This window comes from Mauremys reevesii, linkage group 7, assembly GCF_016161935.1.
Source record: "Mauremys reevesii isolate NIE-2019 linkage group 7, ASM1616193v1, whole genome shotgun sequence".
Taxonomy (NCBI): domain Eukaryota; kingdom Metazoa; phylum Chordata; order Testudines; family Geoemydidae; genus Mauremys; species Mauremys reevesii.
In genome coordinates, this window is record NC_052629.1 from 112,259,170 (window position 1) to 112,286,379 (window position 27,210).

The 27,210-nt window shown below is 43.8% G+C and overlaps 1 protein-coding gene across 19 annotated transcripts in view; it reads right to left on the minus strand.

Annotated features, from left to right (window-relative positions):
* CNTN4 (contactin 4) overlaps window positions 1–27,210 on the minus strand; it is a 760,740-nt gene that overhangs the window by 5,602 nt on the left and 727,928 nt on the right. For 18 of the 19 annotated variants that reach the window (XM_039547154.1, XM_039547144.1, XM_039547143.1 and 15 more), the window contains 7 exons: window positions 19,236–19,394; window positions 17,385–17,534; window positions 15,638–15,708; window positions 11,445–11,679; window positions 10,791–10,906; window positions 9,940–10,126; window positions 9,059–9,171 (listed from right to left, as the gene is read on the minus strand). In XM_039547154.1, the coding sequence (XP_039403088.1) occupies window positions 9,059–9,171; window positions 9,940–10,126; window positions 10,791–10,906; window positions 11,445–11,679; window positions 15,638–15,708; window positions 17,385–17,534; window positions 19,236–19,394 (1,031 nt within the window). Of the gene's footprint in view, window positions 1–9,058; window positions 9,172–9,939; window positions 10,127–10,784; window positions 10,907–11,444; window positions 11,680–15,637; window positions 15,709–17,384; window positions 17,535–19,235; window positions 19,395–27,210 lie in introns of those variants that run through there. The other variant, XM_039547160.1, reaches the window with a different exon arrangement.

The window sequence follows — 27,210 nt, forward strand, 5'->3', positions numbered from 1 at the left end:
GTAAATGAATCTGGCTTGAGTTTCATGTTCCTAACAAAACAGGAAACTTCGTAAAATTTTCCGTGGTTTCAGGTTCCATTGCAAAAGGTTTGCAGATGTTGGAAATATTTTGCTAGCTTGGCAGCTGGTAGTGTGGGAAGCTAAGATGTTTAGGTTTTTAGGTGATAGTGTGGGAAGCCTAAGATGTTTAGGTTTTCAGGTTGGGTTAATTAAGTTGTGAGTTTTGTTATGAGATGTTGGCCTTGGCTAACTTCTCTCTAGCAGGCATAATAGGATAATAAATTAGAAGCTGTCTAGGATGATGTTACCCTATGAAGTTATAGCAGTGCTTGTGTGTATTTTGTTAACCAATTAGCAACTGCTTGCTTGCTTGCTTCAAGAGTATAAAGATGTATGCTGGAGAGAAATAAATGACTCTGTTACCAATCAAACTGATTGTTGAGCTTTGTCCAGGTCCGCCATGCGACGCAACAAATGGTGACCCCGACGTGATTCGAATCGAATGGTGACAGTGTCGGTGGCCTGACCCAGGCGGAGGAGTCGCGGCGGGAAGTGCTGGAGAAGGGCCGGCCCCCGGGCGTCCAAAGGAGAGGCGCATCTGAGCTCAGAGGTGAGCGGCTAACATGGGGACCGCTGCATCAGCGGAAGAAAAAATGGTGCATGAATATTTGATACGCATCGCGGAACGGCAGGGAGAAAAGCTCCCCTCTGACACGTTATCCCGCCTGCTACGGTGGGGACAGAAAAGGGGACTTTTCGTTAAGCCGAGTACAATTTTTGATAAGGCTGTTTGGGAGCAGCTAGGCTCCGAGCTTTGGAAGTCGGTGGCTCAGGGCGATAAGGAAGCCTTCTCCCTGAGCCCAGTGTGGGACAAAACGAAGAAGATAGTGGAAACTCTCGCGGCCGAGGCAGGAGTGCAGGCGGCTCTTTCTGAGATTTTCCACCCACCGCCCGAAGTGCCTTCTGTGTTGCCGGTTGGAGCCCGGGAGTTTTTCGGTGGCGAGCCCACGGTGATACCTTTGGCTTCCGACCCGGATGATTTTGCCCCTGCTATGGACCCACTACCCTCCAATGTGGCTCTTGGCCCCGACAAAATTGATCCTGCTACGGTTCCGCTACCCCCCGATACGCCCGAGCCTATGGACATAGCTTTGCCGTATGCACCCCCCCCCAAAGCCATGCCGTGTTCACGGGGTCTGGGGGTGTCACGATTGCGGGGAAGCAGAGGGGGCTCGGCTGGACAATGCGCCATCAAAGACATATCCCGATTTGACTACGCTTACCCAATTTACTCAGTCTGATGCCTTTTATAAGGAGATGGAGCGCCAGGGTCAACAGCTACAAGACATTTATAATAAGTTGGATCAAATGCAAGGTTTTCCACCTGGATCATCGCATTCGCATCTTCACGAGTGTTTTCATCCGACTCGCCCTTCCGCCCCACCTGGCCCGGGGGACCCTTCAACTGGGGACGCTCCGGATCCGGTACAGCGCTGGCATGGAGTTTTAAAGGAAGCCATCCTTGAAGGTTTGACACCTGAGGCTTTTCCAGTGATCATGCCAGACCCTCAACAGCCAAACCGTCGGCAGTGGGCTCCTTTGGATTGGAAGTTGATTCGTGAGGCACAGAAATCGATTATGGCTTATGGACTAGATAATCCGTATGTACAGTCTATAATTGAACAGGTGTTTACTGGACAGGCAATGTGTCCATATGATGCGATTAAGCTAGCTGATATGCTTCTTACACCTACCCAGAGACTTTTGTGGAAAGATGATTGGGCTAAAAGAATTGATTTGGCCCTTGTCCGCAATTTGGATTTACCGGACGATGATGTTCGGCGTGTGGCCACTGTCGACATGCTTTTGGGGACCGGCCGCTTTGTTGAACCGCATTTGCAAGCCCGCCTTGACCCCCGAATCCTGCAGCAATCGCAGGAACTGGCTCTAGCTGCCCTTAAAGCGGTGCCCCAGATGGGGAAGCCGGCCCCTCCATATGCTAAAATTACACAAGGCCCGTTGGAACCTTATGCTACCTTTTTGGATCGCCTTCGAGAGGCTATTGATAGATCTCCTAATCTGACACCAGAGGTCAGAACCGCAGTTGGACTTGATCTGGCCACCCAGAATGCAAACCCCACTTGCCGCCGCATACTAGCCACCTTGCCAAAGACTGCGACCCTGATGGAAATGATTGAGGCGTGTAACAGGGCCGCTATGTTTGAAGAATCGGATAAAGCTACAATTCATGCTAAGGCACATGCCACTGCACTGGCCGTTGCATTACAACCTTTGGTCGGGCGCAAGCGAGGGGCCAGACGGCCAGCCCGGTCCAGCGGCCTCTGTTTTGCTTGTGGAAAGCCCGGACATATTCGGCGGAACTGCCCTGTGCAACGTGGGCAGCGACCCCCTGATGTGTCGCCTAAAGCCGCTACCAGCGTTTGTGCACGATGTCAGAGGTATGGCCATCGCGCCTTTGAGTGTTGGTCGCGCTGCAGCAAGGATGGAACACTGCTGCCGGGAAACGGACCGCAGAGAGCCCCTCGGAGGAGCGCGACGACACAAATGCCTCCAGCCACCAATCCGGCTGCCTGGAACGCCTCACCGGAGCAACCCGTGGCAGTGCCGGAGTGGATGTGGCCACAGCGACAGACACAGTCATAGAGGATGACAAAGTCCATGTTCTTCCGTCTAATACTGATGGCCCGTTAGGATTTGGACTGAGTGCCCTTTTGATCGGCCGCTCGTCAACATCAAAACAAGGTATTTTTGTTTTGCCTGGCCTTATTGATGCTGACTATACGGGAAATATTGGAATTATGGTACGTGCCCTTTGTCCCCCTATAACCATCACTGCTGGCACGCGTTTGGCTCAGTTGATACCTTTTAAAGGATGCGTGCCCAGAACGACCCAGATTGATCACGGGTCTCGGGGGTTTGGATCTACCGGACCTCCCCAAATTGCCTTTGCTATGGAAGTCACTCCGCGTAAGCCCATTCGAACTGTTCGCCTCCAGGGCTCCGATGGGCGACAGATTGTTCATGACACCCTCTTGGACACGGGGGCCGATGTGACTATAATTCCCTCTCGATTTTGGCCGGAGTCTTGGCCCTTGCGGGATGCCGCCACACCTGTGAGCGGGATTGGCGGGACTCAGTTGACTCGCATTAGTGTGGATTTTATTACCATTGTTGATGTGGAAGATCCGGCCACGAGCGCGAAGGTTCGCCCTTATGTGATGCAGGCTCCGATCTGGTTACTAGGTCGAGATTGCTTAAGTCAGTGGGGCGTTGTGCTGCAGAATTCACCTTTTGCCTAGCGGCCATTGAGGGGCGACCGATCCTCCAGCTGGAATGGACAACCACCACACCGGTCTGGGTCGCTCAGTGGCCGCTGCACAAAGACAAGCTCGCCCGAGTACATGAACTTGTGCAGGAACAACTGGCTAAGGGTCATCTTGAACCTTCCCTTAGCCCCTGGAATACTCCTATTTTTACCATACCCAAAAAATCTGGGCGCTGGCGTTTGTTACAAGATCTACGCGCTGTTAATGCTGTGATGAAGGACATGGGCGCCCTCCAACCTGGGCTGCCCACACCTACTATGCTTCCGCATGGATGGCCCTTGCTTGTTATTGATCTCAAGGATTGCTTTTTTACCATTGCTTTGCATCCTGCGGACCGAGAGAAGTTTGCCTTTTCCGTGCCTTCTGTTAATAAGGCTGAACCTGTCAAACGGTATCAATGGACTGTTCTGCCACAAGGTATGAAAAACTCTCCTACCATTTGTCAGTTGTATGTTGCTTGGGCTATAGCGCCCCTGTGAGCGGCACATCCTGACTGGATTATTTATCATTACATGGATGATCTTTTGTTTACCAGCGCCCACCTTTCAATGGAAGCAGCCATTGCTGAGATTGATTCTGTGTTACAAAAGGCTGGTTTGGTTATTGCCCCAGAAAAGATTCAACAGCAAGCCCCGTATCGGTATCTTGGTATGGAGATAACCGATTCGATTGTGCGGCCACAGAACTTAACCATTCAATTGGATATTCGTAATTTACATGATGTGCAACGTTTTGTGGGTGACCTGCAGTGGATTCGCGGTCTCTGTGGTATCACAAATGAGGATCTTGCACCCTTCCTTTCCTTGCTCAAGGGTGGTCGTGCCCCGGATGAGCCTCGCTCTCTTCAAGCTGAACATCATGTTGCCCTGCAAACCATTGCAGATAAGTTAGCCACGCGGTACTCCGGACGCATTTATCCGGATTTACCTGTTTTCTTGGCCATTTTGTCTACGGATGTTTCCCTGACGGCCCTGCTTTTTCAGTGGCATGAAGCCCTGCTAGATCCACTTGTGGGCATTGAGTGGGTCTTTCCGCCTTCGCATTATGCCACCACTGTGACCACGCGACTTGATGCGGTCGCTCATCTTATTCGAGTGGCCCGACAGCATTTGTTAGCCATTGCGGGCATGGATCCGCACGTGATTTACCTGCCCTTTGATGATGCTACCTGACTCAGTTGCTTGTTACTCACCTTCCCTTTGTACTTGCCACCATGGACTATGCCGGTCAGTTTAGCAGTCATTTTCCCCCACATCGGTTTTTTGCCACTATGCTGCCCTTGGAGAAAGCTCTGATGTTGCAGTCCAGTCCTGTTGCTGGCCTCACCGTTTTTACAGACGCCAGCGGCAGTGCTCAGCGTGCGGGACTTCTTTGGTTTGCTGATAACCGCTGGCACCACGAATTTGTCCTTGCCGATGGCTCCTTGCAGGTTCTGGAGCTTCGTGCTATTGTTCGAACCTTTGAAAAGTGGCCCGATACTCCATTGAACATTGTTAGTGACTCCTTGTATGCTGTGGGTATGCTTCGTCGTTTGGAGCGATCCCTGTTGGGCCGAGTCACAAATTCCGTTTTGTGGACCACTCTTTTTCAGCTTTGGCATTTGCTGAATGCTCGCCGGTGCCCTTATTTCGTTATGCACATTAGGAGCCATTCTGGATTGCAGGATGGTCTTGCCGAAGGCAATGCCCTGATTGATCATTTGGTTGGCGCTGCCCAAGTTCCAAATTTCTTTGCTCAGGCACGGGTCTCTCATGAATTTTTTCACCAGTCTGCTCGTGCTTTGGCACGCCAGTTTGCGATTTCTATCACTGATGCTCGCGCTATTGTGGCCTCCTGCCCTGATTGTCAACAACATGTGTTGCCCCTTGTTTCCGGTGTTAATCCCCGTGGCCTTTTGTCCCTTCAAATTTGGCAGTCTGATGTTACCACGTTTGCTGAGTTTGGCACCTTGCGCAATCTTCATGTTACCATTGACACCTTTTCTGGCTTTATTTGGGCAACAGCACTAACCTCTACCAGCTCCCGCAATGTGATTAAGCATTGGCAAGCCTGTTTTGCTGTTATGGGGGTTCCTGCGCTCATTAAGACTGATAATGGCGGAGGTTATGTTTCGCATCGCACTGCCCAGTTTCTTTTACAATGGGGTGTGCAGCATTCTACCGGTGTTCCTGGCAATTCTACTGGACAAGTTATTATTGAGCGTGCCCATGCGTCCTTAAAGGCGCTTCTTTTGAGACAGAAAGGGGGCATTCGGAGTGAAAGGGCGGACGCTTTGGATAAGACGCCTGCCGCTCGTTTGCTGAAAGCTCTTTATGTGCTCAATTGGCTACAGCTTGGGAAAGACAGCCAAGTACCCCCCGCGATTAAACATGTTGGTGGGATAACCGGGGACGAGCAGGGTACAAGTCCACGACCCTCGGTCAAATGGTTCGATTATCAGCAGCAAGTTTGGAAAGGACCAGTTGACTTGCTAACGTGGGGGAGGGGTTATGCTTGTGTTTCCACTGACGCAGGTCCTAGGTGGATACCGGCGAAATGGGTCCGACCTTGGCTGCATCCTCGGGCGCAACAACAGACAGATTCGGAAGAGCCACACGAGACGCGCCCAGACGCCGAGGAGCCAGAACCCCTGGAGAATAATTGCTCGCTGGCCACGCCAGGACTTTTGCCCGCCTTTTTTGATTCTGTGTGATTGCATATTAATTGTTTTGTACTCTTTTGTTGCCCATAGGTTTGGAGACATGCGCCCTGGGCAGTACAGCATGGCCCGTCTTTCACTGCGTCCCACAAGCCGCCGTGATCCTGGCCTGGGCTCCTATTCTGCTGGATGCGGAGAGTCAGCCTCGCCTGGTTTTGCTCTGTTGCTTGTTTTGGCGCTCCTTGTGAGGGGAGGCGCCACGTATGATCTTATACCCCCAGTGAATGCCTGGCTGACTTTGGCGCAGAGTGCCATAAATACAACGGCCTTCTGTTTGCCCCATGTTGCTGCAGTGGGGGCCCTTATGGAAACCTGCTTTGTGGGTGTGTGTACTGAATTGGAGGTGCTACAGCAGCACACTTGGTTGTTTCATATCCCCAGGGATATACCTTATGCAGAGTTGTATGCCTTGGGCCCTGGAGCCACTTTAGATAAGTTAGATGCCAGCATGTATTCGTTTCGTTTGGCTAATGTGACAGCTGCTATTACGTGTATGAATTTTGTTAATGCTAAGCATGTAGCTGTTAATTTTGATAATGTGGAGCTTGTTTGTCGCCATAAGAGGGATGTATCCTTTGCCTACGGACACATGAAGTTACCCCTGGGGTGGTTTTTGTTATGCAGCCGCACAGCCTTTACTTATGTTCCAGCTAATAGTTCAGGTGGCCCCTGTGCTATTGGCCGTGTGGCCCCTTTGATGTTTCCCCATCCCAGTGTGAGAGGGCCTCGCCAACGGCGTGAGAGTATTCCCTTGAGCCCTACCTGTAAGGCAGATGTTACATTGTTTTCAGAACGAGAGGCAGCAGCCCTTACTTTTACCCTGGTGGGCCTCCCTGGTTTGGTGGTGCATAATTACCATGCCGTCGCACACCTTGCCTGTACTGTGGCAAAGGCCTTGAATTTGACCTCCACTGTTCTTGCCTTGTTAACTCAAGAGATGGGAGAAGTTCGCCGAGGAGTTTTGCAAAATCGCTTAGCCATTGATTATTTGTTGCTGCGACATGGTCATCCCTGTTCTGATTTTGTGGGTATGTGCTGCTTCAATATTACAGATGCGAGTGCGGCTATCGAAGCAGATCTGGATCGTTTGCGCCATCTAGCGGAGGGCATTCGCCAGCACCAGGGTGATTTCTGGTTGTGGTCATGGCTGTCGTCGCTACGTGGCTGGGCTGCACATTTATTACAGGGGTTAATGTTAGGCATGCTTTGTATTTTTGTTGCCTGCCTTTTATATTTTTGCTATGGGTGTGCCCGCCGCTGTTGCTGTGTGGCACGCACCTTGGCAGGCCCCTCCTGGCCCCTTGGGCCACTTGCATTACCTGGAGGGAGAATGTGATAGGTGAGAGCAGGGCACTGCGGAAGATTTTGTTACGGCTTAGTTAGACAGCTGGTGTTTATTTTGCCTTTTGCTTTGGCTTGTGTAGCTTGCAGTTTGATATTATGAGCTGGATTTGTTTTGCTAATTTTTTTTTTGTTTTGATTTTGAGTTAAAGGGGGGAGGTGTTGGAAATATTTTGCTAGCTTGGCAGCTGGTAGTGTGGGAAGCTAAGATGTTTAGGTTTTTAGGAGATAGTGTGGGAAGCCTAAGATGTTTAGGTTTTCAGGTTGGGTTAATTAAGTTGTGAGTTTTGTTATGAGAAGTTGGCCTTGGCTAACTTCTCTCTAGCAGGCATAATAGGATAATAAATTAGAAGCTGTCTAGGATGATGTTATCCTATGAAGTTATAGCAGTGCTTGTGTGTATTTTGTTAACCAATTAGCAACTGCTTGCTTGCTTGCTTGCTTCAAGAGTATAAAGATGTATGCTGGAGAGAAATAAATGACTCTGTTACCAATCAAACTGATTGTTGAGCTTTGTCCAGGTCCGCCATGCGACGCAACATGCAGAGCTTGAAACTCAATGTAACTTGCTGGCAAAATTGCCATCACTGCTTTTCTCAGGCCAAAGTAAGGTCTTGGAATAGATCTAGGACTGAATTCTACCCAAGATTTTTCTCCTTATAATTGATACCCTACCAAGATTGCTACTAACTGGGACGTCACACCCTCCTTCCTTTTGCTTTATGAACAAAGCTGAACCATCAAGCAAGGACTTTAACTTGTCTCCTGCAATTAGTGGGCATATTTCAGCCATTGGTGGGCCCCAGGGAGCCAGTCTGTTAAGGGGAGGGGTACAGTGATGCAAGCTGCCCACAACCCTTGATTGGCTGAACGTGTTGGCTCTGGCCAGTACAGCCCAGAAAATTCATCACTTCTGTCAGAGGAGCTCCAACTTGGCTAGAGTTTAAATCTTTTTCTTCCTGGCACAGATAGGAATCTCTAGAGGTGAATGCCCTGGGGCTAGCCCAAGTGCCCTCTCTCTCCCCTCGGGGCTGGCCTGAGCCTGCCCCCCATCTCTGTGTGGGGCTGGCATCAGCCGCTGGCCCAACCCTCCACCCCCTCTGCATAGGGCCAGGCCCCGAGCTGCCAACCCATGCTGCTCACCCCCTGAGCCTGTGCTGTTGACCCCCCCCCCGAGGCCCACACCCCCCTCCTGGCTCACGTGGGGTCAGCCTGAGCTGCCTGCCCACTCAGGCCCAGCCTGCACTGCTCACCCCCCTTGGCCCCTGCTACTCCCCCCCTCCCCGCCCGTGTGGGGCTGGCCTGGCCGGAGCCGCTCACCCAACACATCGTCCCAGGATGTTCCTCTGTGCCCCGCTAGGGGTCGCACCCCACATTTTTTGGCAAAACTGAGTATTTGTCTCCTTTGCTCTTGCCAACTGATGACCAGGACAGGACTTAAAAAAGGGACTGTTCCAGCCAAACCAGGCCGTATGTTCACCCTACTCTTGAGTTCTGATTTTATTGCAAACTCTAAACACAGTTTTGTGGATTCATGGACAGGTTCACTTTAACCCAGTGTGAAAATCCCAGGGGAGTAGAATCTGATGAGTTCATCACAGGCCTACTGTCAAGAGGCAGTTAATACAGATAAATAACCAGTCCTATGTGCCCATGCTAAGAAGTTACCCACTTTGTATCCTTTCACTTCTGATTCATTATCCAGTGCTTTAACTTGATCCCAGTTCAGTATAATCTTGGAGTCAGATGAATTCCATATGATGTTTCCAGGGGGTTGACTCGGTGCTATATTAAAATATACAAAGTATTATGTGGTTAAGAAGCAATGTTTTCTAGCTTAATCTATCTAAATACTTATATGGCTTCCATCACCATAGTAGCTGAACATCTACAGAATCCTATGGCTCTGGTATGTTAATGAGCCGTTGCACCGAGGTTTGTGTTCCAGGTCAGAGCAGGTCTTAGGCCTGGTCTACACTGGGATCTAAGTTATGCAACTTCAGCTACGTGAATAACTTAGCTGAAGTCGACATACTTAGATCGACTTACCGTGGTGTCTTCACTACGGTGAGTCAACTGCTGCCGCTCCCCCGTCGACACTGCCTTGCGCCTCTCGCTGAACTGGAGTACAGGAGTTGACGGGAGAGCGCTCGGGGATCGATTTATCGTGTCTAGACTAGAGGCGATAAATCAATCACCGCTGGATTGATTGCTGCCCGCCGATCGTGAAGACATACCCTTACACAACACAGTGGTATAAATGAAGAGGGACTCTGTTGCTTACTTGAGGTGAGTCTGACCAGAAGAGATAGCCGCCCTTAATGATGATATGAATGTTTAACTTTCCTGCACAGTAATGATTTCAGAAGCATTTAAAAAAACCCAACCCACCACAACAACCCCACAAAGCTCTTGCAGGAAGAACATAGCTCCAGAAAAACAACAACACCTCACAGCATCTTCAAATTAGAGAGAGACCTGGAAAATGCCAACAAGGAAAGTGCTTGTTGGGATCCCAATGTTAGACCATGATCTATCACAATGAATACTCACGTGGCTTTTTGGTAGTGACATTGACTGTAGCACTGGAGGGTCCTGTCCCTGCGGTGTTGTATGCCTTGACAGCTAAATGATATAATGCATTGCCCTTCAGATTAGTGATTTTTGTAGATGTTCGATTACCAACAGTCCTGATTTTTCTAGCATTTTCTTCCTTATCTTCATGTCTCCAACATCTAACCTGAAAAAACAGAATATGTACATTTACCCACTTAACTCAGTGATATTGAGCCTATCCGTGTCTTAATTCCCCATAGATATGGTACAGCAGTAAGTGAAATCCCGAGATTAATAATGTAAAATTTATCTCTATGGATAACATGCCCTTAACCTACTGTCAAATGGAAAAGGGCCATTCACCACCCTGGAAGTGAGAATTGTATTAATGTTCCGGCTCCACTCTGTAAATTTTGCCATTCTCTCCATCTTAGAGAAGACCACAACTGGAAATGTTCATAAATCCAGAGGTCAGTGCTTCTGACCTTCAGTGGACTCTGAGATGGATAGATTTATAGATCTCAATTTTCCACTGAACAGTACTTACTGGGGGTTACTGTGGTCTCCACAAGTCCCTAGAGAAGGCAGATTTCCCCCTCCTCCCTCAACAGACTGCCACCCATTTTCACCATGGATTACATAGATATTTTCCTTTGTACCTTAAAAAGAGACATCCCAGTGTACAAAGGGAAAAAACAGTGAGCAAGCACTGCTTTATGTCATCATCAGCCAGCAGATGCATGTGTAAGAAGCAGTGTTTAGGTGACCTTCAATTATATATTGCTAGGATCTTCTCATTGAACAGTATTAAGTCTGTTCCAGCTTGATATCACATTTTATTCTCATACCTCATAACCCTGTATCCTTCCTTTACTCTGATTCTCATGCGGAGAGGCCCAATAAACTTCAATGTCCGAAGCAGAAAGGCTTTTGGCAAAGACGCTGGTTGGAGCTCTGGTGGGTTCTATATGTATAGTTTGGGGGGGGGAAAAAGGATTCAGTGTAGGTTCTAGGCTTAACTTTGCTTCAGGATTTACTCCTGTCACTAGAAGAGAATGGGGTTAGGCAGCCAAAAAGAATGTTTCAAATTCAAAATGGTGACCCATCAGGCCAAGGCAGGAATTCATTATGCCAATGTGTAATAAATAATCAGATGTCACTGGGGGCACTCAAAGCAGGACACTATGTATTGGTATTAGGACAAGAGAAACATTTTCTAATCAGTGGACATTAATTCCTATTAAATCTCAGTTGAATCTCTTTCAAGATTACATATTACGTTCCCATTAATATCGAAAGATTTCACTGTGATTAATGTTATTTTAATGACTATCAAAAGAATTAGTTGTGACTCACCATTTATAATAAATCAGAGCAAGGATTAGATATCAATGGATGTGTCCATGTGGGATACTAAACCCTTTCAAAAACAGCGGCATGCCTCATGCATCGGATTTCAAGACAATGCAAAGGAAGGGAGTGCAGTGCGCAGCCTACTGTACCTTCTTCTGCAGAATATACAACTGTCACGGGGCTAAAAGAACCTTCCCCTTTATTGTTGTACACGCCCACTTTAACTTCATAGGGCGTGAATGGCGGCAGGCTCTCATTTCGAAACACATATCTGGAGGCATCAGAAGAAGCTACTACAGTCTGCATCCAGCTCACTGTGCCCAAGGGTCGGAAAGCCACCACGTAACCAAAGCCACCTCCGTTCTGTAATTCTTCAGGCACCGTCTATAAGGAGGGCAGATCATACACAGAATAATAAGTAGTGTCAGGTATTGCCTGGATTTATTTCTCCTTCTCGCAGGTTTTCCATTCTCAGTTTGGTCCCTTTAAGAAACTCCCTCATAAATGGCACATTCAAAACAGGAAACAACGGTAATTCTACAGTAGGAGCAGCTAATAATTAGGCCAGAGCATCTAATTGCCAAATATCTGCAAGGCAGCTCCTCAAATTCATATAGAAATTCCTGTATAAAACATTCTGAGCTACATCATAACTGCAGACACAACTGTCTGCCCCTCTTAGGGCTGGCTACAGCCCTGTGATAGCACCTATCTCTGTAGCATATCCCAGGTAAATTAAATCCACAGAACTGCTCCCATTTGTTTTCCGTGAGTTTCTCATCTGCATCTCTAAGTTAACATGTGGCTCCATTGTTTATATAAACTGACATCAACCATGTGTATTTACTATTCAGATCTCTGACTTTATAACCATCAAAGGCATTAGCTTGTGTGCTCCTCTGGCTACTCTGTGTGCAGTTTCCAAATTCCTGGTCATGGTAAGTAGCTTGTTTTCAGGCAAAGAGCATAATGTGAAGTATACTAATAGCTGTAAGATAGCAGTGAGTGGCATGTCATAAAAGTGATGGAGAATGGCAGGGAAATGATATATCACATCTAGATGAAGAGATTTGTCCCCTTCAGGTCACTTTTGTACATGTTGCAATTGCCTAGCTTCATATTTTTAACCTTAGAAAAGGAACATAAGCAGTAAAAGCCCCAAGTCAGTAAAAGCATCCCTATACTCAATTATGTACTTTAGTCTCACTAAAGTCAATGGATCTTAAGTGTGTGCTTTTTCTGAGTATCAGAGTTAAAAAAAAAAAGTTACTTTAAATGAGTGCTCCATAATCAGTGTTATATGGATTTAAAAAAAAGATAAGAAAATGACTCTGTGTTGATCATTTTAGAGGAGCCTAAACTAAGATACTTGCAAAGCATGATTCAAAGTCATGGATGATGTTTTTGACATCTCTTTAATGCTTTAAAAAAAAAGTATATTGAGTGTCTTTAAGGGATTCAGTGAAACTAATTAGTCCAAGGGAGGATAAGGTTCAACACATTGAGCCATGTAGTGAGGATAAAAACACATTTGGAGATTTTTAATAATCTTAAAAAATACCTCTGGTGACTCACAGCTGCCAGGGTGCTCAAAAGAGGTGCTGAGTGTGGGCAGTATCAAATCTAGTGACGTAAATGGCTAGTTTAACTCACTCCATCGTACCACAATATGAAAATATGAGCAGTCAAAACAACGAATGTTTCATCCTCAATTGCCTTCAAGATTTTTTCATTTGTGTTTTCTTCTTCTCTAGGCTTTGTGATAGACTGAAATCAGCTGGTAATGCAAGTTCTATATGAGACACCTTCAGATCATTTACTGTTACACAACGAAAATAGCCTGGCGCTAATCACCCACAACTCACCAAGCAAATCAGCACCTCTCAGGATTTGGCCTCTTGAAACTTATTTTATACACCAAGGTTAATACTCTGTGCAGTGGCTGGCCTGAGTAATCAGATCAGATGATGGGCAGGTATGTAGAGGACCAAGAATGGAGGAATCCTGCCCCCTGTCCCCAGGCCATGGAGCTGCTTCCTGGGGTGGAGGACAAGAGGATCCTTTCTCTCTCTCTACTCCCTAACTCAGCCCATCCGTGTTCTGCCATTGTCCGTGCTGATGTGCAGGGGTCATCGTGGAGCTGAGCTCACTGCCACACAGTAGTGCACACATTCTGCACCACCCACCCACAGCCAGCTCCACCCGCCTGGCACAACAAATATGCATTAGTTCCATTGCTTGGAGAGCTTCCATGGGCATGGAAGAACAGGCTGGATTTTAGTCCAATTGACTTTAAGGCAGGAACCTTTTCAATAAATGTGGTCTTGTGCTCACATACACAGGCATAAGTCAGCAGTATCTCCACTGGAGAATGAAAATACAATGGGATAGAATCGGCGTGAGCAGATCAGCATCACTCATGTGCTGCACACTACATAAGAACGGCCATACTGGGTCAGACCAAGGGTCCATCTAGCCCAGTATCCTGTCTTCCGACACTGGCCAGTGGCTAGTGCCCCAGGGCATGAACGGAACCAGGGAATCATCAAGTGATCCATCCCCTGTTGCTCATTCCCAGCTTCTGGCAAACAGAGGCTAGGGACACCATCCATGCCCATGCTGGCTAATAGCCATTGATGGATCTATCCTCCATGAATTTATCTAGTTCTTTTTTGAACCCTGTTATGGTCTTGGCCTTCACAACATCCTCTGGCAAGGAGTTTCACAGGCTGAATGTGTGTTGTGTGAAGAAATACTTCCTTTTATTTGTTTTAAAACTGCTGCCTATTAATTTCATTTGGTGACCCCTAGTTCTTGTGTTATGAGAAGTAGTAAACAACACTTTCTTATCTACTTTCTCTACACCAGTCATGATTTTATAGACCTCAATCATATCTCCCCTTAGCCGTCTCTTTTCCAAGCTGAAAAGTCCCAGTCTTATTAATCTCTCCTCATATGGAAGCCGTTCCATACCCCTAATAATTTTTGTTGCCCTTTTCTGAACCTTTTCCAATTACAATATATCTTTTTTGAGATGGGGCGACCACATCTGCACACAGGATTCAAGATTTAGGCGTACCATGGATTTATATAGGGGCAACATGATATTATCTATCCCTTCCTTAATTATTCCAAGCATTCTGTTTGCTTTTTTGACTACCGCTGCACATTTTTGGAGAACTATCCACAATGACTCCAAGATCTCTTTCTTGAGTGGCAACAGCTAATTTAGCCTCTTGAAACTTATTTGTCCCCATCATTTTATATGTATAGTTGGGATTATGCTTTCCAATGTGCATTACTCTGCATTTATCAACATTAAACTTCATCTGCCATTTTGTTGCCCAGTCGCCCAGTTTTAAGAGATCCTTTTGTAGCTCTTTGCAGTCTGCCTGGGGCCTTGGTTTTAACTATCTTTAGTAATTTTGTATCATCTGCAAATTTTGCCACCTCACTGTTTACCCCTTTTTCTAGATCATTTATGAACATGTTGAATAGGACTGGTCCCAGAACAGACCCCTGGGGAACACCACTATTTACCTCTCTCCATTCTGAAAACTGACCATTTATATCTACCCTTTGTTTCCTATCTTTCAACCAGTTACCAATCCATGAGAGGACCTTCCCTCTTATCCCATGGCAGTTTACTTTGCTAAGAGCCTTTGGTGAGGGACCTTGTCAGAGGCTTTCTTAAAATCCAAGTACACTATATCTACTGCATCCCCTTGGTTGACCCCCTCAAAGAATTTTAGTAGATTGGTGAGGCATGATTTCCCTTTACTAAAACCATGTTGACTCTTCCTCAACAAATTATATTCATATATATGTCTGACAATATTGTTCTTAATTATAGTTTCAACCAGTTTGCGCAGCACTGAAGTCAGGCTTACAGGCCTGTAATTGCCGGGATCACCTCTGGAGCCCTTTTTAAAAATTGGCATCTCATTAGCTATCCTCCAGTCACCTGGTACAGAAACTGATTTAAATAAAAGGTTACAGACTACAGTTAGTAGTTCTGCAATTTCACATTTGAGTTCCTTCAGAACTCTTGGGTGAATACCATATGGTCCTGGTGACTTATTGCTGTTTAATTTATGAATTTGTTCCAAAACCTCCTCTAATGATACCTCAATCTGGGAGAGTTCCTCAGATCTGTCACCTAAAAAGAATGGCTCAGATTTGGGACTCTCCCTCACATCCTCAGCCATGAAGGCTGATGCAAAGAATTCATTTAGTTTCTCTGCAACGGCCTTATCGTCCTTGAGTGCTCCTTTAGCACCTCGATCGTCCAGCCTTATAAAACAGATGTGTTAATTCTCCCATTGGTTTATACTTCACTTACCTCCCAGGTAATGACCAGCTCCGACTTGCTCCCTCCACCTCCGCTGACGTTAGCTGGGGTGATTTCAGGAACTGTGTAAAAGAAATGTTACAGTAGGTAGCATGGAAAGCACAAGCGATTAATTTTGAAGCTAGAAGTTTGATTCATTTTAACTAGAGGAAGAAAGAGGCACATGTAGCACTGGCATCTTGTGACTTTTCCCTTTTGGGACAATGAGCCTGACTATCAAAGGAGCACAGGGAACAGATACTTCCAGTTTTTTGTCAGTCAGATGGACAAAGAGCACGTCTGTTATCCATGTACCTAGTTGCTAATTGCTTGTTTTAAATACTTATTTTTCCATATAACAAGGTCCATTTATTTTCACAATATTGATTCCTGCTTTTCAATTTAGAGCCAAATCCTGCTGTCAGTAGGAATTTTTCCTGAGTTAAGACAGAGCAAGAACTACAAGATTGGACCCATAATGAACAGTCCTGGTGATAATTGCCTGGGGTGATCTCTCCAACTCTGCTCCAAGACCTTTAGGGCAGGTGAAAGGGCCAGAGCAGCATAAAGGGGCCCTTGGCTCAGACACTGCAGGAGACGGCTATAAGGCTGCCTTTTAAGGGTCTCCTAATGAGCACTAGTTTAAAAGGTGTCAGGGAGTGTTGCTTGTCAGGAGCGAGGATACAGCCCATAGTGCTGCAGAGATTATGGGCAGTGCTGTGGCCCAGAGGACAATCCACAGAGGCTGCAGTAACTAACGCTGGTTGAAATTTTTTTGACAAACATTATTTCTGGTGGAAATGCTGTATTGTCTAACCCAAAATGTGTCATGGAAACATATTGGTGTCAGTGAGAATTTCAAGAAAGACCCACCCCAGAGTAGCCAAAAGCCTAGTGGTGAAGGTTGTCTGTTTGATACATTTTAAACAGAGAAAGAAAGAGGCAAATGCAGCACCGGCATCTTGTCTTTCACTGCAGTGGGGAAAGGCTCCAGCAGTGGGGAGCTGTCAGAGCCTTTCCTGGCTACCTTCCCCCCTGCCAGAGCCTTTCCATGTTGCTAGAGCCTTTCCCTGTGACAGGGAAAGACTCTGGCAGTGGGACACGACGCTTCAGGGAAAGGCACTGCTTGGGTGTGTACAGTGCTGTAGAGATTACATACTCTAACCTGAGAGATCAGGTGCATCCTTATTTGCCCAAGCAGTGCCTCAGTATATGCTGCTATTCATACCCATGCTGGAAGGGTATGAAATGTATGTACTCCACACTCCGCCATAAGGAGTGCGAAGTGTAAATGTACCTGAGAGGAGTAGACCAGAAACTCTCCTCCGATCTGTAGAAAAAAGTAATCATACTGTACTCTACTCTCTAGAGTGTTTCCTCCGCACATATGTGGGACAACACAGGGATTACTAGACTGGTTCACATCAGTATCTTCAGAGGAAGCTGAATTCACTTCTCCTCAAATGCCCTTTGTCAGCTGGGCTATACAGGACATGAGGGAATTGGGGGAATTCTTCCCAGTCATGTACGTCTAGAAAGCATGGATTAAAGCCCATCTTGGGCCTCATTTTTTCTATTAATTCTATTCTACTCTATTTGTGTGTGCTCTTTGTAAATGTTATATGATGAGGCAGAGGAGAAACTAGATAATATAACTGTCATATAGAAAATACTTCCTAACCTTGTTCCAGGTAACCTACTGCTTATGGCAGGGTGCTTTTATAAAAAGACTTCATTGGGCTTCCTTTCTACTACTTACGAGCTTCTTCAGTTCTTCTTTTCTCTGAGGGTCTGCTTGGTTCCCCAATCCCAATGAGGTTGGCTGCAACTGCTCGGAATTCATACTCAACCCAAGGGTTTAATCCCACCACGGTTGCAGTGAATGTCTTGCCATCAATGATATCTGGAACTGAAATATACCCCCAGGTTAGGAGAGTGAGAGTTGGAAATTAAGAGCAAGTACACATATTCAGTCATTGAAGAACAGTAGCCTCTTGATCTATAGGCACAGTCTTGAAACTATTAAACAATAGAAGATCATCCTGAGAGCAGAACGATTAAGGACTATGATACTGGGCCCTTAGTGTGTCTTCCCATTTTACTCTTTTGTCAATTCTTAGTATGGGGAAGCAAAGCAGGCTGTATACAAACAATATGCACGCATCAAGGAAATCTATGCTTTAGAAATTGACTTTTCATCCTCACAGATTTACCTCAGTATCCTTATAGGGTCTCATTAAAAGGTAATACAACTTAGGCCTGATCTACACACAGTTTCTGTATCATACGATTATTTTGTTTAGGTGGTTATTGGTTTAACTAATAGAGATATACTGGTTCAAACCCTAGTGTGGATTCAGTTACACAGGTAAGAAGGTGCCTTATAGCATTATAGCTTATTTCCCTTCCCATGCAGGAATAGGTATACTGGTAAAAGCACATTTATATCAGTGTAATTATGTTCTCTGTAGGGAGGTTGTATAATTTTAACTATACGGGATTGGTTAAAACAGTACAACGTTCACGTGTAGAGAAGGCTTTCCATACATTCTGTACTTTTTGCTTACAACAGATGAAACAATTTTTATAAATTGTGTCTTTCATAACAATTAGCTGAATTAAATGAACATATTTAAGAATGAGCAAATATACAGTGGAGAAAGTAATTCTGCCAAAAGGGACGGTACTCCAGATGACACTGTCTGTCACCTGAAAGATGTCTTTACAGTACCATAGTTGTCGTCATGGCTGTACATCACCAGTGTATAGGGTGACCAGATGTCCTGATTTTATAAGGACAGTCCCGATTTTGGGGTCTTTTTCTTATATAGGCTCCTTTTACCCCCACCTGATTTTTCACACTTGCTGTCTGGTCACCCTACCAGTGTAGCAGTGTGTAATATTTGAAAGAAGGGAACGAAACCTTTCCCCGAAAATACAATAGATAAAAACTGATGAGAAAAACTGGTTGAGTAATACCACAGCAAGGTTGGCAAATCATGAAAAGGATTAAGAAAGACCAAATGTATCACTGTTAGAGCTGGACAGGAAGTGGTTTTCCCATTCCATGAAACTTTTTGAAATTTTAGCCATTTTTCCGGTTCCATCTTGAGACAAACCTGAGATTTTCTGAAGTTTTTCTGTGAAAAATGGGAGGGACTCACCTCATCATAGCCAGGTGGTCACGGCACTCACCTAGGACATGGGAGACCTAGGGGAGAATTCCTGATTCAGACCAGGAACTTGAACCTGTGTCTTCCACATCTCAGGTAAGTGCCCTAACCACCAGGCTATTGGCTATCCTGGAGCAGGTGGCGGATTGCATATCTGTCTGTTTCTCTCTCCCTCCCAGACCTGAGGAACCTTTCCTGACAAAAGTTTTATCTCAACGAGTAGGTTCCTGGAAAAAGTTTCAGTTTCACTGAATTGGCATTTTCAGACAAAAAGGGTTGTGGTGAAAAATTCCCAACCAGTTGTGCTGGAAGATGAGTTATTCTGGCTGTATAGCTAACTTTACTCTTTCTGTATGTGTGTGTACTGATGGATCAGTTTTTACATGTACAGAATTCTTTCATGGCCAACTTTAGTTACTATTGAGTGCTGCATTTACCTGTGTTCACGGCTTGCCATCCCACAGAAAATGGGGTCCTTGCTTGAATTACATACATAGTAATGGGGCTGTGATTATCTGCTCCTGGCCTCCAGGATAACTGAGCTGTAGTGTCAGTGATTTCATCTATTGTCACGGCTTCAGGTGGGCCTGGTGGACCTGTGATAAAATACATACAAAACAGTTCAGCTCAAATCATTGAGATGACATAATATAGCATGTGAAGGAAGGAATGTTCTATTCTTCATTTAAGATTCAGTAACAGAAAGCTCAGCCTTAGAACAGAATGGCTCTGTGGTTTTTGCCTCTAGCATCTAGACCTAGGATCAGCCCTAGCTGTTTTGCCACCTAGGGTGAAAAATGTGCTTGGCACATACCCCCTTGCAGAGGTATGGCAAAAAAACCAAAATCTCTCAAAACAAACAAAAAACCCACAACAGCCAAACAACTGTCCAATCAGCAGAGCAAAACAAAGGCCGGCCAATCAGAGCAGAGCAAAAACAGCTGGCTAACCAGAGTGGAGCAAAAACAGCCTGTCAGAGGAGAGGGGAAAAGAAGCACCCAGTGGTGTGGTGGATCCCCAAGGAAGTCGGTGCCCAGGGCTACTGCTCAGCCCTAGAACCAGCACTACCCAGACCTACCAGACCTTACTGGCAGACCATGGGCAGTGTAGCCCATCCAGAAGAGAATTGCTACCGTTGAAGTAGACTTTACAGCAGAGAATTTAATTAGAAAAACACATAAGAATGTGCTTAGGTGCTTTCTAGACAACTTAAACTCATGCTTAAATGATTTGCAGAATCAGGGCTTTAAAGCGATAGTATATCTCGTTCAGTCACTTTACTGTAGTAATAATCCAATGCAATTAGTTTAGAATTTGTACAGACCTCTGTGCGAAACAGCTATTATCAGAGAGCATTCAATAGCAATGGCCTGAAAAGAATTAACCTATAGTGCCAAATATCCAAAAGAAGAAACACAAAAGTTTGTTCTCCTAATTCCAAGAAGTCAGACTCTTCCTCTTTACTAACTACTGAAGTTGGAAAATCTTTGCTTGATAGCCAACTGGGTTTCCTCTGGTGATAAAACGGACGACTTTCCTGCAAACTCAAGCCATGATTTGGATAGGTCTAAAGTGTAAGTGCACAGGAAAGGACAAAGACTTCAAACTTCTGATTTCCTTCTATAAAGAAGAAAGGCAGGAGTATGATACAGATAAAGACCTATTTAAAACCTGGTTAAGAGAAGGCTTTACTAGAGCTGGTTGAAATTTTTAAAAATTCAATGACATTTCAAAATTCTAAAATAAGGAAAAAAAACCCCAACATTTTCACAATCCTCTTCCCTCTCATCCCCTCATTTTTGCCGACTGTAATATTGGTGGATGTGTTTCAAATTTCAAAATTCCAAAGGAAAAAAAATCAAAAGTATTTTTTGCAAAATTTGGCAGAAATTGATTTACAAGATTTTCCAGCTTTTAAATCTAGATTATTTAGACCAACAGGCCTCTCACCTAGTACCTTATTCAAATACCCAATATAATATCACTTTAGATTACCTGCTGTAAGACTTGCTTCTTTTGCAACCAGCCTGGTCAAGTGTCTTACAAATTAGACAACAAACCCTCCCCAATAACACAAACTTTGAAGCAACTGCTGTGATACTTTTTACTTCCAAGACTCTGGGAGAGTACAGTTCTCCTTAGACAAGATAGTTTGATAACATTTTAGAAGTTCTTCAGTGTTGTACTAATTAAATTTACTGAAAACTAATGACACAGCTGGAAAAGGGAGAGAAGAGAAAATGAAATTAAGATACTGATCCACCCTCACTTCAGCAATGTGTGCCTGTTTTAGCTGCTAGCATGCACAGTCAAGAGACACTATCATTACATAGCTTCAGAATGAGTGGAATGCTAAGCCTGTGATGGGTGGCTTATTTGTTATTTATACAATGCCTCAGGTATGCTTGTTCAGTATTATCTTGTCAGTTTTTCTTGTTTTGTATTCTCTGACATAAGGTACCTAATTTATTTGAATTCTAGATGTGAATAACACAGCATATCTAATCTGTGTTATTAATTTAACCTAATTTGAATGGCTATATTGTACATTTATTAAAACTTTTTTCTTTACATTTAACAACACACTTTTATGGGATGTATCCTCTTTCTCCATGCCTATCCCTACAGTATCTTAGTGGGTCTCTACACAGGAACAATTTTTGTGTGCCCCAGTAAAGGGGGAGGGAGAAGAACAGAAAAATCTATTTTATGATTTTATACTCTCACCCATGATCACAATACCTGAGTGTCTTGCTTGAAACTTGGTAGCTATAAGTCCTTAGTAGACTTTATGGAGTCTCTGGCTCACCTCCTTTTTGGGCTCAAACTCTGGTTTGGTGTTTTTTGTTTTATTTGTTTGTTATGGGTTTTTATATTTTATTTTTATTTTTGGGAGGTATAGGAGGGTGTCTGCGTGGTGTCATTCTGCCTATTATGCAAAGGCAAAAAATATGAACAAAATGTCAGTGTAGTAGGGTGACCTTGTCCCGATTTTATAGGGACAGTCCCAATATTTGGGGCTTTGTCTTATATAGGCACCTATTACCCCCCACCTGGTCCCGCTTTTTAACACTTGCTGTCTGGTCACTCTACAGTGTAGTGAGAATGAAACTCATCTAGACAAAGCACGGAACATGTGAGCATTCAAGGAGGTCTTGAAAGAGTCAGCATTCTTGCCCAGGCAGGGGTGCTGTCGTTTTGGGAGGTAGCCTCTCCAGCATGAGTATGGAAAGGCAGAAAATAACAGAGCCGTGACCCTCCTGCTGCTCCTCTGTTATGAGACCATAGACCATAACCTTGCAAAGGATGGCTCTCCTCTTCTGGAAGACATATGGATCTTTAACAGCATAAGGTCTTGCAGGTCATGAACATGGGCCTACAGGTCCCCAGGTAGTGCTCGGACTGCAGTGGCCACCTGGCAGCTCGCTGGAACTGAAGAAGAGGACTAGCAGAGCTTTAGCTCACTCTGGGATCCGCCCACAAAATATCCTGATTGGGGGAGATGTCTGGCCCCACAGATTGGCTCAGATGCACAACTTAAGCCATCAGGAGGCCCAGGAAGTTATCTGAGCAACTAGGTGAATCCCTGGCTGGCTGCCACTTTGTACCCTACCTAGTTCCTGTCCTCCTTATCCCAGATCTTCCTCTGCTCCCAATTCCTATTTTCATACCTCGGTCCAGCTTCCTGCTCCTTTGCTCTACCTATTGTAGTAAGATGAGGTCCTGAAACACAAAACCTTGGTATCAGAGGCCCGGTATGAGGCCTGAGGCCTGAACTAAAGTAATGGCCAAGACTTTGCTAACATAAAGGAAAGTTAAGCTGTGAGCCAGAGGCAGGCCCTGCTCACAAATGTTGGCAAGAAGAAGGCTGCTAATTGGACTTATACACATATCTAAAGGGTATCAAGTACTAATAGGATAAACATGTGCCAGGATGGCACCAGAACAGTCCAGTATGAACACATTCCACAGAGATAATGAGGAACAGGCTGACCCATCCTAAAAGACAGGGCCAAAAGGATAATATGATGGATAGACTTGTTTGTTTGAACCAACATGTACCAGGAGAGAGGCAGCACCCCAACACGCAGAGGGGTTGTACCTCAGTGTGTCAGGAGTGATGTGTAACTTGCTTGTACCTGTGTATAAGAATGGATCCCTGAGTGGATGTCTTTGTCTGACCTAGGGGGCAGTGGTAAATCCCGCCACTGACTGAGCCCGTCCATTGTCAGGGAGCACATACTTACTAGCAGAATTATAGACATCTGATCCGGGGAGCTACAGACTGTATTTTGTTTGGCAATAAACCTGGGTGTGTGACTTCCTACCTTATCAGAGTCTGTGGTCATTGGCGGTTCTCTCGGGGTCTGTTGTGTCAGCTATCTGCGCAGAGCTGGGGCAGCACACAGAGGGAGCACACGCACGTAGCCGACTGTTATCATCACTGAACAGAACAGATGTCTGAAAACATGCGTGACCCCAACGGCTGATTTGGTGAGTAAACGAGCTGTCCGCTGTAGGAATCACGATCTAACATGACAGAAAACCACGAGCTAGGGAATCCCCTTAACCCCTCCCTGCAAATCCCCACAGAGTTTAAAAAATATAATGGGGAAGAAACATGTAATGTAATTTGTAAGGCTAGAGCAGAGACAGTAGCCTTGAAATGTAGACTATTGCAAACTATAACCATGGCTGTTAAGTGGTTAAAACAGCACGCCACAAAATTGGTGGGGCAAGTAACAGTAACAAAGAAAGAGTTAAAAGAATCAAAAGATGCTACACAGACCTGGAATGCTCCCACCTCCCTTGCAGGGTGGCAAGCAGCCCAGAGACAACCAGGAACAGAATAAAACATTGGAAACAGCTGCAAGGAACCTACCAAAAAACCCATGTGCCGTCTCCTATTATTAATATTGGTGGCAAACAGCAGGCTTCAGGTAGCTCTCCTGTGCCTGAAGAATGGGGACAGAAGTGGAAAAAGGTGCCCTAGTAAAATTAAAAGATGAAACAGGGTCCACTGCAGTGCAACCACTTATGATAAAAGCCAGGTTCTGGTAGAACCTAAACCAGGACCTAGACTGGTGCCTGTCAGAAGAGGACAAGTAAGTGCACAAATTACTTTCACTGAATTGGTAAATCAAATGAAGGAAAAAGTGGAACAGTTCACAGGACACATTACAAGACAGGAACTGTGACTGAATTGTGGGGGAGTGAATAAAAAGGAATTTCAAAGTCAAAAACTAAAATTGAGCAGGTTAACACCTAGAATTGATGCATTAACATATGGAGTTACCCAAAAACAGTTAACTGCAGGAAGAAAAGGGCTCTCCTTCAATCTGTTTGGCATGCAGACAAAAGCAACAGACACTGGGGGAACAAATTCAGGTTTCACAAGAGCAGACAATTATTCCCACTCTCATCTCAGAGCCAGGGTTAAAATCCAGGGTGCGGTTTCCCAACTGCTTTGACCCACGGAACCACACTCCGCACTCAGCTAAAAATATAACTTCTTTTCTCAAATATTTTTACATACCAGCATGTTTTCTTTTATATCCTTTATCAGTTTGCTAAACTTGCTGCTACTGCCTGTACCTTAAGAGTTAATCTTCCTTGGCTCAAATCTCACTACCTTCCTAGGTAGCTTTTCAACCTCCCACACCCCTTTTTCCCGCCTCTCCTCACTTTGACTCTTTGTGTTAAAAGTTATAGTTTTTACAGAAACCTCCAAAAGATAAAGCAACTGAAAACAGAACAAAACAAGAAACGAAAAGAAAACAAGGTAAAAACTTTACTTCAAATAAATCCAGTAAATTAATTATTTTAACCCTTCAGGAATGCAACAGCTGGAATTATTCCTAACTTTCTTGAAGATATGGTTGCCAAGCACTCTGCTTCTAATCCTAATCACTCACTAATATTTGAAACATGGGCTTTTCTTATTTCCATATAGCACAGTTTTAAAATAATGTTAAATACAAAGTAATGCAAAATTCCTTGTTACCAAATTAATACAATACATTTGGCAAATATTAATATATATTTTTATCAATTTTTGTTAAAAGTTTTAAATAATGTAATAACTTGTTTATTCAAATGTTTAACCATTTTTATTTTTGTTTGCCTTATTTGGTATACTTATTAATATAATTCTGGCGCCATTTGTTTTTAATTGTAAGTTTGTCCTGTATGTCATGTGTGTTGTCCTGTGTTGTATGTTGTGTGTGTCACGTGACTATTTTTTATTATTTTTATTTTGTTGCAACAAAAGTCAATTTTATACCCTTTTAAAAATATATGTATATGTGGTACCACACTATTTTAAGATCATGGATGGGGTATAATCATAATATTACTAACACCAATTTTTTTGTGCAAAGTTCAAAAAGGTTTCAGTTACAAATATGTGTACATATGTTTCTGTCTCAACAAATAATGCGATTGCAAACAAAAATAATTCTCTTTTATTAGTCACGGTTTTGTTTTGTTTTTTAAGGTTTTTTTTATTTGTTATTCAAAGGAAAAATGTCAGGGGAAACCTCAACATTAAGGTAAAGATAACATTAACAAAATGTAAATTTCTTGTTTGGGTTTTTATAAACTTGTTTGCACTTTTAAATATAGTTATAAGAATGTGATAGCAAAAATGTTTAAAAATATCAATTTAGGCATAAAGCAAACCAAACAATTTCAACAGGTTTCCACGTTTTCAATAGGTTTTCACCTTTGGCTCCTAAACAGAACAAAGCATCATGAAAGTTTAATATTGTCAAAGTATTTGCATGGACCTGTATTTAAAATGTATTTTGGTTTAATTTTATAGTTGGGTTAAATTTATACACTTTTCTTTTATTATGTTATGTTAATGGGAAGCAGTGGTTGTTAAAGATTGTGCTTCTAAACAGTTAAGAGTGAAATTGGTATCACAAGCAAATTAACTCTAAAAAGCTTGGTAAAAATTATGCTATTGACTCTTTTGCTAAAACAGAGTGTTCATCAGGAAAAAAAAGCAATACGCCTTTGCACAGAAGATTGTGAGCATTTATTTTAGCAGTTAAGCATTACATTTAGTATAAAATATTAGTAATGCACCTCAAATAAAAATGAATGTCTATACAATAATTGCAAAAGTATAGCGTGTGTTATAAAAGACTTGGTCCCTATTACATTGTCCCTATTACATTGTAAAGAAACTTAGTTAAATTTTGTATTAAGTTTGGGTTTCTGAAAACAAAAACAAAAAAGGAAAACAAAAAAAACTTTACTATGTTAACTAACAAAAGTTGTTTAAGTTGCATCCCACAGACCACAGACACCAGAAAATATCAGAATACAGTGAAGAAACCCCCAAGCATCAAGAAAAGAACAATGAAGTGCTTTATAAATAAGAGACTGGTCAAATACACCTCTATCTACCACATATGGACAATTAAGTTAACAATCAGCTAAAAACCACTAGCTGGAGCAGGATAAACTGTCATTTAATTTCAACTTGGTTACTGTGTAAAAACAACTGTATTATTGCTGTACTACTATATTATCATTGTACTGCTGTATTTCCATACAACATTTACAATGTGCATAACTTTGCTAAACTGCTTAACCAACACACAGGTAAAAACCAACAAATGAATGGCAGCAAACATGAAGGCAAGGACAAAACAAATTGGTAAAGAAATTAAGTTACATAGTTGCTACAAATTGGGTAAACAAATTCCCTGTTAGTACCCATCATAATTTGGATTACTGACACTGCATCCTAACTGAGGCACATGTTATTCAAAACAATCTTGCTTAGTGTCTGGATACCAATACTACGTCCTGACACAGCAATATTTGATAAATTGGTTACGGTCCATTCAGTAGGTTATCTGGAAAACAACACCCTTAAAAACAGCTGGATCTACATCAATTACTGGTGTATCACGGGGCAATGCAATCCAAGGAAGAAAAAAGCTAGCCATTCCTGTTTCCTGCCCAGCAAAGCTTACCAGAGGGTGATAACCAACAATAAGGGTGACCTATAACATGAATGAACAGTACTGGGTAGTAATTAATTACAAGACATTTATAGTTAAAGGCCTCATTTGTAGTGTCACTACTCCAAATTTCTGTTTTACTTATATACATAATACTGTGGAACACACTAACAATGCCTATCCCACTATTTCAAAACACTCAGCTTATTACTAATGATGATACAGGTGATAACTACAATTGTATTTCTATCTGTGTCATCAAAGTAAAAGGGCCAGAGTACAACACCAGACTGGAAAAACATGGTTATGCTTGGATATAAGGCGGTGTCATATGTACACATACATACTATACATATATAAGCATATATTCTACAAATATATACACCATATCCATATTATTCACATATATTAATTATTTGGGAGTGCCTCTGAC